General features: G+C 43.9%; 1 protein-coding gene across 1 annotated transcript; it reads left to right on the forward strand.

The window, feature by feature from the left end:
• The first annotated feature begins 12,200 nt into the window (after positions 1-12,200).
• LOC129498132 (glyceraldehyde-3-phosphate dehydrogenase-like) lies at positions 12,201-13,361 on the forward strand. Its single transcript, XM_055307351.1, has 2 exons — positions 12,201-12,610; positions 12,857-13,361. The coding sequence occupies exons 1-2, from the start codon at positions 12,201-12,203 to the stop codon at positions 13,359-13,361; spliced, it is 915 nt and encodes a 304-aa protein (XP_055163326.1).
• The last annotated feature ends 304 nt before the right edge of the window (positions 13,362-13,665 follow it).

The raw sequence follows: 13,665 nt of genomic DNA on the forward strand, positions 1-13,665 counted from the left end.
CTATCTAATTAAGTGGAGAGACACACTGTATTCGTAGATTGGAACATTCAGCATAATAAAGATGTCAATTCTCTCCAAATTTATGTACAGGTATAATAAATTCCTAGCAAAATCCAAGCAAGAATTTTTATCAATGTTTTATAATTTTAAAAAATTTCTGGGGCACCTGGCTAGCTTAGTAAGTAGAGCAGGCAACTCTTGATCTCAGGGTTATAAGTTTGATCCCCACATTGGGTATAGAGATTAAATTTTTTTTCTTAGGTCAACCAGTTTTTATAGATTTCAACTGAAAGAATGAACGTCTGTGTGCATGTGCATGTGTGTGTATATGTGTGCAGGATTAGGCCTTAATTCACTTCTGAGGGATCCCTGGGTGGCGCAGCGGTTTGGCACCTGCCTTTGGCCCAGGGCGCGATCCTGGAGACCCGGGATTGAATCCCACGTCGGGCTCCCGGTGCATGGAACCTGCTTCTCCCTCTGCCTGTGTCCCTGCCTCTCTCTCTCTCTCTCTCTCTCTCTCTCTCTCTCTCTCTGTGTGTGTGTGACTATCATAAATAAAAAAAAATTATAAAAAAAGAAAAAAAAAAGAAACAAATAACTATATGGACTACTATATACCTTGTGTCTACAAACGCTTTTACTTTGCCTTTTCTTCTTCACCCTTATCTGAGGCCAACTCAGGAGATATTTCTCTCCCTCACAGCTGCATCTCACACAAAACTAAGTGCAGGCAAGGTTCTCAATAAAATCCAGAATTGACTCTTATTCTAGTCACTTTCCCACTTGGCCTCTGCAAAGCTAAAAGAAATCCAATATCCACTCAGGTCATTTTAGATCCACACAGCACTCTCCCTGCCCAAGGAATCTTACCCATCCAAGAATGCCATTTATTTTTTATCTTCCTCCACATTGTTTTCTGCCTCTATGCTCCCACTGGCACACAGGTGTCCTGGTCTCATTATGGAACACTCATTAATATTCACCAAGGGTACCCTGTGGGTGTCCTCTCTACCCACAGATGTGTCTAGACTTCCATGAATATCAGCAGTGAGAAAAGCACATTAAAAATTAGTGGTGAATCAACAGGGAGTGTACAGAGCTCTGAGGTGGGACCCACAGTGATAGGTCTGGGGGATAGCTGGAGTGGTTTGACTATAATGCCACTCACCAATCAGTCCGACAGAAGATCCTATGAGAAAGCCTAATTCCATTAAACAACTGTTCTTAGTGATGCTTTGGAATTTGGTTGGTTAATAATCCAAATATAACTCAGCAGACTTCACTGCTCATACTTCAATCCAGAGGTCTTGATGTTGGACCCCACTGAGTTCTACAACTCTGCTAAATTCAGGGCAACCTAAAATACTCTACAATTGTCCATGTTCACATGGTAGTCATGGCCAAGACACTGCCTTCTGCTTCACTGCAGTGGTGAATAGAATGAATTATAATTAATGAATCAATGCATATTTACCACCTGAGCACCCTCTGAATGCCAGGTACCATACCAAGCACACTGGTAGATCAAGTGTCAAACCAGTCATGGCCTCTGATCTCTAAGATTTTATAACCTAATGGCAAGAGAGCAGTCATCACACAAGAAACAACTAAGGACTCTTCAATAACATACTGAGGTCAGGGGCCAGTTGCTCAGTGGTTTAATGTCTTCCTTTGGCTCAGGTCGGGATCCCAGGGTCCTGGGATTGAGTCCCATATCAGTTCCTTGCAGGAAGTCTGCTTCTCCCTCTGCCTATGTCTCTGTGTCTCCCATGAATAAATAAATAAAATCTTAAAAAAAAAAAGACTGAATTCTACATTTGTAGGTAAGTTAAAAGGGGGAGTGATCAAACCACAGGGAAATGTCAAGAAAGACATCAGGGATCAGGGCAAGATTTTTTTCTGGGTCTTGCAGGATGACTGATGATTTGATGGGTAGAAAGAAGAACAAAAGTTGTTTGAAGCATAACGAACTTGCCAGTCCCACAGAAAGAGGGAGCAGTCCAACTAGCTACTGTGCCCACATCCAGAACTACTTTGGGTTACTCTGCCACCATGAATGGGAAGCACATGGAAACGACAGCCACTGCAGATGACCCAGATGGATGTCCATCTCACCAATTTCTCCCTGGAACTTGAGGGAATCAGCTACTGACACTTCAGGAAAGCACATCTTAGTGATAGAAATCTAGACTTGGCAGTAAGACCAACTCAAGTTCACTGCTTAGGTGACCTCAGGCAAGCTATTTTTACTCACTAAGCCTCCCTTCCTGGTGCTCCAAATGGGACTAATAAAGGTACCAAACTCACAGGACTATTATGAAGAATAAATAAAATAATATATGCAACACTGCCCAGAACACAATGCATACTTCTAAAAAGTAACTCTTGTTATTGTTTTATACGGTCAATATTCATGACAATTTATCCACATAGTTATTCTTCATTCCTTCTGGCATCCTTGTGCTTCAATCTGGAATCCTTTTCCTTCTACTCAAAGAATCATTTTAGTATTTCACTTAGGACAGATCTGCTAGTGAAGAATTCTCTGTGTTTGTATGCCCAAAGACGCTTTATTTCACCTTAGCTTTTTTTTTTTTTTTGGAGATTTATTCATTCACTTTGAGAAAGAGAGAGAGAGAGAGAGAGAGAGAGAGAGAGAGAGAACACATGCATGCACTCACAAGAATAGGGAGAGGTGCAGAGGGAAAGGACAGAGAGAATCCCAAGAAGACTCCCCACTGAGTTCAGAGTCCAATGTGGGGCTCGATCTCTCGACCCATAAGATCATGTCCTGAGTTGAAATCAAGAGTCAGAGGGTGCCTGGGTAGCTCAGTCAGTTAAATGTATGCCTTCAGCATGATCCTAGGGTCTTTGATTCAAGCCCCAAGTCAGGCTCCCTGCTCAGCGGACAGCCTGCTTCTCCCTTTCCCTCTGCTGCTTCCTCTGCTTGTGCTTTCTCTCTGGCTCTCTCTCTCAAATAAATAAATGAAATCAAGAGTCAAATACCCAACTGACTGCGCCACCCCTCACCTTTTGAAGGATATCTTCAATGGGTATAGAAATCTAGATTAGCAAATATTTTCTTTTAGCACTTTGAAGATACCATCACATTGTCTTCTGGCTACCATAACTTCTGGTGAGAAGCCAAGCTGTTGATCTTACTGCTGTTTGTTTGAAAGTAGGGATCCCTGGGTGGCGCAGCGGTTTGGCGCCTGCCTTTGGCCCAGGGCACGATCCTGGAGACCCGGGATCGAGTCCCACATCGGGCTTCCGGTGCATGGAGCCTGCTTCTCTCCCTCTGCCTGTGTCTCTGCCTCTCTCTCTCTCTGTGACTATCATAAATAAATAAATAAATAAATTTTTAAAAAATGAAAGTAATGTACAGGGCTGCCTGGGTGGCTCAGTGGTTGAGTGTCTGCCTTTGGCTCAGGGCATGATCCCAGAGTCCCGGGATCGAGTCCCACATCGAGGTCCCTGCATGGAGCCTGCTCCTCCCTCTGCCTGTGTCTCTCCGCCTCTCTCTCTCTCTCTCTCTCTCTCTCTCTCATAAATAAATAAGTAAAGTATTTTTTTAAAAAGTAATATACATTTCCTCTTCTTTGGCTACCTCACAATTTTTTACTGTCTTTTGTTTCTGACCATTTTACTATAATAAGTTTATATATATGTAGTTTTCTTTGCATTTGTCTTGCTTAAGGTTCATGGTTCTTCTTGAACCTATAATTTGATATATTTTACCACTTTCATAAAATTCTTGATTACTTCTTCAAATACTGTTTCTGTCCCATTGCACTCTCCTCTCTTTCTGGGATTTCCCACCCATGCATGTTAGACCTCTTTATCATGCTCTTTCTATCTCTTATACTCTTTTCTGAATTCACATTTTCATTTTCAATCTGGATATTTCCTATCTTCCAGATCACTATTCTCTTCATGTGTGTTAAATGCACTGTTAACTAGAACTCATATAGGAATTCAGCCAAGTGGCAGGATGTAAAACCAATGCAGAGAAATCAGTTGCATTTCTATACACTAACAGTGAGATAGAAGAAAGAGAAAGAGTCAATCCCATTTACAATTGTACCCAAAACCATAAGATACCTAGGAATAAATCTAACCAAAGAGGCAAAGGATCTATACTCAGAAAACTATAGAACATTCATGAAAGAAATGGAGGAAGACACAAAGAAATGGAAAAACATTCCATGGTCATGGATTGGAAGAACAAATATTGTTAAAATGTCTATGCTATCTAGAGCAATCTATACATTCAATGCAATTCCTATCAAAATACCATCAACTTCTTTCACAGAGTTGGAATAAATAATCCTAAAATTTGTATGGAACCAGAAAAGACCTCTAATAGCCAAAGGAATGTTGAAAAAGGAAACCAAAAGTACTGGCATCACAATTCCAGACTTCAAGCTCTATTATAAAGCTGTAAGCATCAAGACAGTATGGTACTGGCACAAAAATAGACACACAGATCAATGGAACAGAATAGAGAACCCAGAAATGGACCCTCAACTCTTCCACAAAGAAGAAAAGAATATTCAGTGGGAAAAAAAAAACAGTCTCTTCAACAAATGGTACTGGGAAAATTGAACAGCCACATGCAGAAGAATGAAACTAGACCATTTTCTCATACCACACACAAAAATAGACTCAAAATGGATGAAAGACCTAAATGTGAGACAGGAATCCATCAAAATCCTAGAAGAGAACACAGGCACCAACCTTTGTGACCTCAGCCGCAGCAACTTCTTACTAGACACGTCTCCAAAGGCAAGGGAAACAAAGGCAAAAATGAACTCTTGGGACTTCATCAAGATAAAAAGCTTTTGCACAGCAAAGGAAACAGTCAACAAAACCAAAAGACAACCAACAGAATGGGAAAAGATATTTATTTGCAAATGACATGTCACATAAAGGGACAGTATCCAAAATCTAGAAAGAACTTATCAAACTCAATCTCCAAAGGAAAAATAATCCAATCAAGAAACGGGCAGAAAACATGAGCAGACATTTCTCCAAAGACATACAAATGGCCAACAGGCACATGAAAAAATGCTCAACATCACTAGGCATCAGGGAAATACAAATCAAAACCACAATGAGATACTACCTCACACCAGTCAGAACGCCTAAAACTAATAAGTCAGCAAACAATAGATGTTGGTAAGGATGCAGAGAAAGGGGAACCCTCGTACACTGTTGGTGGGAATACAAGCTGGTGCAGCCACTCTGAAAAACAGTATAGATGTTCCTCAGAAAGTTCAAAATATGGGATCCCTGGGTGGCGCAGCGGTTTGGCGCCTGCCTTTGGCTCAGGGCGCGATCCTGGAGACCCCGGATCGGGTCCCACGTCGGGCTCCCGGTGCATGGAGCCTGCTTCTCCCTCTGCCTGTGTCTCTGCCTCTCTCTCTCTGTCTGTGACTATCGTAAATAAAATAAAAAAAAAAATTAAAAAAAAGAAAGTTCAAAATAGACCTACCCTACCCAACAATTGCACTGCTGTGTATTTACCCCAAAGATACAAATGCAGTAATCCAAAGGAGCACTTGCACCCCAATGTTTATAGCAGCAGTGTCTACAATAACCAAATTATGGGAAAAGCTCCTATGTCCCTTGACAGATGAATGGATAAAGAAGATGTGGTACACACACACACACAATGGAGTATTACTCAGCCATCAAAAAATTGAAATCTTGCCATTTGCAACAACATGGATGGAACTAAAGAATATTATGCTAAGCAAATAAGTCAATCAGAGAAAACAACTATCATATGATCTTACTCATATGGAATTTAAGAAACAAAACAGGATCACAGGGGAAGAGAGGAAAAAATAAAACAAGATGAAACTGAAAAAAAAAAGACAAAATCAGAAAGGGAAACAAACCATAAAAGATTCTTAATCATAGGGAACAAACTGAGGGTTGCTGGAGGGGTGGGGGTGTGGAGAGATGGGGTAACTGGGTGATGGGCATTAGGAAGGCACGGGATATAATGAGCACTGGGTGTTATATAAGACTGATATATCACTGACCTCTACCTCTGAAACCAATAATGCATTATATGCTAATTAACTGAATTTAAATTTAAAAAATAAATTACCGTTAAACCCATATTGTTTGGGCATTTTTCAGTTCTAGAATTTTTCTTTTTTGTTTATAGATTCCAGTTCTCTGTTAAAATTCTCCATCTTCTCATGGAACTTCCTGAATATATTACTTATTTGTTTTAAAGTCCATTTATGGGGGGATCCCTGGGTGGCGCAGCGGTTTGGCGCCTGCCTTTGGCCCAGGGCGCGATCCTGAGGACCCGGGATCGAGTCCCACGTCGGGCTCTCGGTGCATGGAGCCTGCTTCTCCCTCTGCCTGTGTCTCTGCCTCTCTCTCTCTCTCACTGTGTGCCTATCATAAATAAATAAAATTTAAAAAAATAAATAAATAAAAATATAAAGTCCATTTATGCTCATTCTAAGATCTGTGTTTTGGGGGCACCTTGGTGTGTCAGTTAATTAAGCATCCCACTCTTGATTCTCACGATCCTGAGATCAAGCCCCATACTGGGCTCTGAGTTGAGCATGGAGCCTGCTTAAGATCCTCTCCCTCTGCCCCTTCCCCCACCTTTCCAATACTCTCTAAAACATACACACACGTATATGTATATATACACATACATATATATGTATATACACACATACATACATATATGTCTTTTACAGGTTTATTTCTTTTTTAAAGATTTATGTATTCATTTTAGTGAGAGAAAGAAAAAGCATGAGTGGAGGGGCAGAGGGAAAGAGAAATTCAAGAAGAAACTCATACTAGACTCAGTGCCTAGTATGGAGCTGGATGCAGGGCTCGATCCCACAACTCTGAAATCATGACCTGAGCCAAAATCCAGAGTCAGATGCTTAACACACTGAGCCATTCAGGTGCCCCCTACAGGTTTATCTCTATTATCTGTTTTTTTCTCCATGTTTTTGGTCATGTGGTCCTGTTTCTTGAGATGACTCACATACCTGTAATGAGTACAAGCTTCAAGCTTAATAATAATTTCCCAACTAGGCCCTTAACTCCACCTACTTCTCTGAATTTAGTTTTCTTTTTTTTTAAGATTTTATTTTTATGTAATCTCTACACTCAATGTCACATGCTCCATCAACTGAGCCAGCCAGGCACCCCTGAATTTAGTCTTCTTAACCTCTCCCTCCTTACCAGGTGACATTTTGATAGAACTCTAAAAAGTTTATGTCCTGATCCTTTAAACATAGAATAACTTTGCTATACTTCTTTCCTCATAACAACCAAAATGGTATCTGAGGATCTTATGAACCAATCTCAACTTTCTCACCTTTCTCCTCATATATCCTACAATCCAGCAGAGTAGAACCAGTTACCATCATGTGTTGCTCTATTTTTAATTGCTTGCTGCTCTGTTTTTCCACCCCAGACCATATTTTAGCATGCAGGGTACCCCTAGTCTCGTTTTACCTGCCCAAACTCTATTATCTAAGTCTCAGATTAAATGTCATCTTCCATAATTAAACCTTGAATCCTCAGAAAGTGTATTAGTCTCATCCTTCTTTGAACTCCAAGAGTCTTTTATAGGAATGTTATTTATGCCCAGGTCCTATTTCCACCACCAGCTAATTGAGGATGGGGGTAGACAGTCAATATTTCTGTCTTCCAAGGATCCATTCTCCCTTCTAGTGGCATAGTTACATGCTCAACTGACTTTCCCCTCAGGAGCCACCTCTCTTTACTCTCTGGCTAGGTAATTCTAATAGAACCAACTCCCACCCCTGGCTCACAGAACCTGCACACCTCAGCCAAGGAACTTGTGTGGAATTTGGGGAATGGATAAACTGGAAGGCTGTCACACTGTATCATTTCTCTACCTAAAGCCCTGGAAAGGCCCCCATTTCACTTAGAGGAGAAGCCTAGAAGGCTCTAGTTAGATCTTGCCTTCCCCTCCTCTTTGACCTTTTCTTCTGCTATTCTTTCCTCATGTGTACTTCAGCCACACCGGCTGCTTTGATTCCTCAGACATGCCAGGCATAATCTCATTTTAATGCCTTTACTCAGGATGCCTGGGTGGCTCAGCGTTTGAGTGCCTGCCTTTGGCTCAGGGCATGATCCCGGGATTCGGGATCAAGTTCCACATTGGGCTACTTGCATGGAGCCTGCTTCTCCCTCTGCCTGTGTCTCTGCCTCTCTGCCTCTCTGTGTGTCTCTCTCTCTTTCCCTCTCCCTCTTTCTTTCCCTCTCCCTCTCTATCTCTCATGAATAAATAAATAAAATCTTTAAAAATAATAATAATGCCTTTACTTTATCTGGTCCTTCTGCCAGGCCAACCCTCCCTCAGACGTCCATCTGACCGACTCCAAATGGAGACCTAAAGCAGTCTGTGCAAATCACTTCTCAGCAAGGCTTATTATCCTGAGCCCCCCTTTACTGCTGGCACACACCACAATCCCAACATTCCTGATGCCCCTCATTCTCTCCTTTTAGGAGATCACTTCTCTCTTTCTAGGCTCACTGATATCTCCAAAGCCCTAGAACAGTGCCTGGCTTAGGGCAAGCACTGCAATAAATATGCACTGACTGTTGCTCAATTTGGAAATAGCCCTCATTTCTATGAGCAGCATCCCTACATCATACCTTCATTTTGGTACTTGAAAGATGCTGATGCTTAGGTAGGGTGAATGTTCCATGAAAGCTCCAACTTCAGAGGCTGCTACAGGTATGTCTGCTCTCATAGGCAGGGACACCCCCTTGCCCTGCTGCCACCATATTTCCCCCCTCACTTGAAGAGAAATTCTATTAATCATGCAGAGAAATCAAGTCAGGGAGAAACAGACTTCAATTAAACCCTGGGAAATTGGGCAGCCCTGGTGGCACAGCGGTTTAGCACCGCCTGTGGCCTGGGGTGTGATCCTGGAGACCCTGGATCGAGTCCCATGTCGGGCTTCCTCTGTGGAGCCTGCTTCTCCCTCTGCCTGTGTCTCTGCCTCTCTCTGTCTCTATGAATAAATAAAATCTAAAAAAAAAAAAACCCTGGGAAATTGAGATTGAGCTAGATAGATACTCTAAGTAAAATGAATGTGTCAAAATGTAGTGAAACAAATCTGGGACTAGAGTCAATCAGAAACTCAATGTGGTTCAAATGGCCTCTGGATGTCAAAATGTAAATGTTAACCAAAGATGCTTTTGCACCTCACAGACTCTTTTTTTGTCTATAATTTCACATTATCTTCATAACAACTCTAAGAAAGAAGTCATCCCCATCCTAGAAAGTGAGGAACTGGTGCTCCAGGAAATGAAAAGATGCCTCCAAAGCCATACAGCTATGTGGGGATGCTAGAAGACAGATCTCATGACTGAGCACAGAAATTTTCCCACTGGGGTGTTTGGGGGACCCAAAGTCACAGCACAGATATGACATGGCACTTCTGTCCTGGGGTTCAAAGAAATAAAAGGCATTACTCTTATATTAAAACAAATGGGGCAGCCTGGTGGCTCAGTGGTTTAGCACCGCCTTCAGCCCAGGGCATGATCCTGGAGAACTAGACATACTTTAAAAAAAAAAAAATTAGACTTAACAAAATTTCCATATTTATAGAAGTCAGCTTAAAGTCCTGTAGCACCCTTCCAACCCCTGCCTCAGTCTTACATTAACCAGCTGTGTGATTTTAGAGAAGTTACTTACCTTCTCTAAGTCTAATTTGGGGATGTGAATTGAAATAATAATGCCTTCCTCATAGACTTAAGAACATTAAATTAAGATACGTAAGAGAAGGGCTAGGTGGCTCAATCAGTTAAGTGTCTGCCTTCAGCTCAAGTCATGAACCCAGGGTCTTGGATCGAGTCCTGTGTCCAGCTCCCTCAGCAGGGAGTCTGTTCCTTCCTCTCCCTCTGCTCCTCCCCCTTGCTCATGTGCACACACTCTTTCAAATAAATAAATAAAATCTTTTTTAAAAAAGATACATAATAGAAACCCTAAAAACAGACCCCGGCATAGGAAAAAAGAATGAACACATTTATTTAACATTATTATGTTGTAATATTTTTTAAAAAACACATATGGAAAGCAAGAAGCAATCATCCCATTAAAAGTCCCCAAACTCCAATCGGAGAAAGACAAACAATGTATGTTCTCATTCATTTGGGGAATATAAATAATAGTGAAAGGGAATAGAAGGGAAGGGAGAAGAAATGTGTGGGAAATATCAGAAAGGGAGACAGAACATGAAGACTCCTAACTCTGGGAAACGAACTAGGGGTGGTGAAAGGGGAGGAGGGCGGGGGGTGGGGGTGAATGGGTGACAGGCACTGAGGGGGGCACTTGACGGGATGAGCACTGGGTGTTATTCTGTATGTTGATAAACTGAACACCAATAAAAATTAATTTATTAAAAAAAAAAGTCCCCCAACTCCTAACATGTCCGATGTAAGGTTTCACTTGAGAAGCAAGAACAGGAAAAGATTTAGAGACTACAAATTGCAAACATAATTAGGGGTAAAAAGGCAAGATGTTTCAGAAAGGTTAAAGGTTCTCTGATTTTCTTTGAACTTGAGGAGGAAAGAGCTGAGAGACTTGGAACCTTCATGAAGTAAAGAGAAGACTGGCTCTGGTCCACCGTTGCCAGGGCTGCAAGGGGTGCCAACTCTGACCCCAATTGGGGTGAGAAAGGGAGGGCTGACCAGGCATCAGGGGCATCTGTGTGGCTATCAGGAATCTGAGAGGAATGGAGCCCATTCTCCTGGAGATTTCCCTGGAGATCCTACAGTACAGGACACTGGCACATAGATGAGGAGGAGCTGATCTTGAAGCAAAAAGCTTGGCCATCAGTATGGTAAAATCTGATGCACCATGAGTCCATATTTCCCCATTATCTTCTTTGCTGGCCCTGCCTGGCTGCCCCATGGTCCTGTTTTACTTACTATGTTAAGTCATTTATGGCTCCAGAGGATAAATGCAACCCCCAGCGTATTATCTGTTGAGTCATCAAGTCTTTTTTTTTTTAATATTTCATTTATTTATTTGAGAGAGAGAGAGCATGAACAGCAGGGAGGGAGAGGGACAAGTAGACTCTCTGATGAGCAGGGAGCCTAATATGGGGCTCGATCCCAGGACCCCAGGATCATGACCTGAGCTGAAGGCAGATGCTCAACCGAGCCACCCAGGCACTCCAGAATCATTAAGTCTTTAACACTAGAACTCATTAAACAAGCTCCTGTCAACCACTAGAACACCCTGGAAAGGGACGCAGAACAAGTATGTTGTAAGATTTCAAGGAGAGAAAGGCTGGGGACAACCAGGGGAGGGGCCTGGCAGCACTGGAAGGAGCGGGGTTGGGGGGCACCTCATCTCCTCATAAACCCTCCACTCACGCTACTTCCAGAGGCTCTGCCCAGTCAGGGGAGCTCTGGGAATGCAGCGCCTTGGTCTCAATGACTTTATTCCTGGGTCAAAAAGAGCTCGCACCCACCCTCACATGGGCACGCTTGCACACATGCAGTTGACCACTCACGGCCATCTCCACAGCTGCTGCTGGGGCCTCTGTCTAGATCGTGCTTCGTCACTTCCTGCTCTAAGGCTTCCAGTTCTAAATCTGGGCTACAGACATTCTCTGAGACCATCGGGTCCTCTCGGCATCCCCTACCCCCACCCCAGCCCACATTGGTCCAGCGTCTCTCCCTGCCTCTTCCCCATGGAGGCCCCTGCTGCCCTGCTCCCTGTTTCTGTCTCTCTCCCTCTCAGGTCTCCCCATCCCTCTCCCACAGGTCTGACCTGCCCATCTATCTCATCTCCTTCCCCAGGCTGTCCCGCCTCGTACCCTGATCTGTCTTCTCCCCCCTTATCCACCACAACTCTTCTCCCACCCAGTTCTGCCTTGCTATGTACCCTGACTCTGTCCCTGGGCTGTTACTCTGTCTTCTGGCTCCATCCTCCTGACCCCTCTATCCCACATCTGGAGCCACACAGGGTTCTCAATGGAGAGAGAGGGGCAAGACTATTCATGGGGCCTGAAGTGGGATGTCAATCCCCCTCCCTAATATAAAAAAAAAAGTACCTGGTACATCATAGGTGTTCAATAAATACCAAAAAACCGGCTCTCCGCTCCTCCCCATTCGACAGACAGCCACATCTTCTGGTGCAGTGCCAGCCGCATCCCTGAGACATGATGGTGAAGGTTGGAGTGAACGGATTTGGCAGTATTGGGTGCCTGGTCACCAGGGCTGCTTTTAACTCTGGCAAAGTGGATATTGTCGCCATCAATGACCCCTTCATTGACCTCAATTACATGGTGTACATGTTCCAGTATGATTCCAACCACGGCAAATTCCACGGCACCATCATGGCTGAGAATGGGAAACTTGTCATCAATAGGAAGCCCATCTCCATCTTCCAGGAGCAAGGTCCCACCAACAACAAATGGGGTGATGCTGGTGCTAAGTATGTTGTGGAGTCCACTGGGGTCTTCACCACCATGGAGAAGGCTGGGGCTCACTTGAAGGGTGGGGCCAAGAGGGTCATCATCTCTGTTCCTTCTGCTGATGCCCCCATGTTTGTGATGGGCATGAACCACGAGAAGTATGACAACTCCCTCAAGATTGTCAGCAATTAGGCAGCCTGGGTGGCTCAGCAATTTAGCACCACCTTCAGCCTGGGGTGTGATCCTGGAGACCTGGGATTGAGTCCCACGTCGGGCTCCCTGCATGGAGCCTCCTTCTCCCTCTGCCTGGGTCTCTGCCTCTCTCTCTCTCTCTCTCTCTCTCTCTCTCTCTGTCATGAATAAATAAATAAATAAAATCTTTAAAAAAAAAAAAAGATTGTCAGCAATGCCTCCTGTACCACCAACTGCTTGCCTCCTCTGGCCAAAGTCATCCATGACCACTTCAGCATCGTGGAGGACCTCATTACCACCATCCATGCCATCACTGCCACCCAGAAGACCATGGACGGCCCCTCTGGGAAGCTGTGGCGTGACGGCCGAGGGGCTGCCCAGAAGATCATCCCTGCTTCCACTGACGCCACCAAGGCTGTGGGCAAGGTCATCCCTGAGCTGAATGGGAAGCTCACTGGCATGGCCTTCCATGTCCCCACCCCCAACGTGTCAGTTGTGGATCTGACCTGCCGCCTGGAGAAAGCTGCCAAATATGACGACATCAAGAAGGTGGTGAAGCAGGCATTGGAGGGCCCCCTCAAGGGCATCCTGGGCTACACTGAGAACCAAGCTGTCTCCTGTGACTTCAACAGTGACACCCACTCTTCAACGCCGGGGTTGGCATTGCCTTCAATGACCACTTCGTCAAGCTCATTTCCTGGTCTGTGGACCTCATAGTCCACATGGCCTCCAAGGAGTAAGAGCCTCCTGGACCATCAGCCCCAGCAAGAACAAGAGGAAGAGAGAGGCCCTCAGCTGCTGGGAAGTCCCTGCCCCAACTTAATCCCCCAACACACTGAGAATCTCCTGACCTCCAATTTACATCCCAGACCCCGAGAAAGGGGAGGGGCTTAGGGAGCCCTACCTTGTCATGTACCATCAATAAAGTATACCATACCCAGCCAAATACATACATACATACATGCATACATACATATATACATACATACATACCAATAAAACAATGAGTGAATAGATGAAT

The sequence above is a fragment of the Nyctereutes procyonoides genome, unplaced genomic scaffold, assembly GCF_905146905.1.
Source record: "Nyctereutes procyonoides isolate TBG_1078 unplaced genomic scaffold, NYPRO_anot_genome, whole genome shotgun sequence".
NCBI classification, from domain to species: domain Eukaryota; kingdom Metazoa; phylum Chordata; class Mammalia; order Carnivora; family Canidae; genus Nyctereutes; species Nyctereutes procyonoides.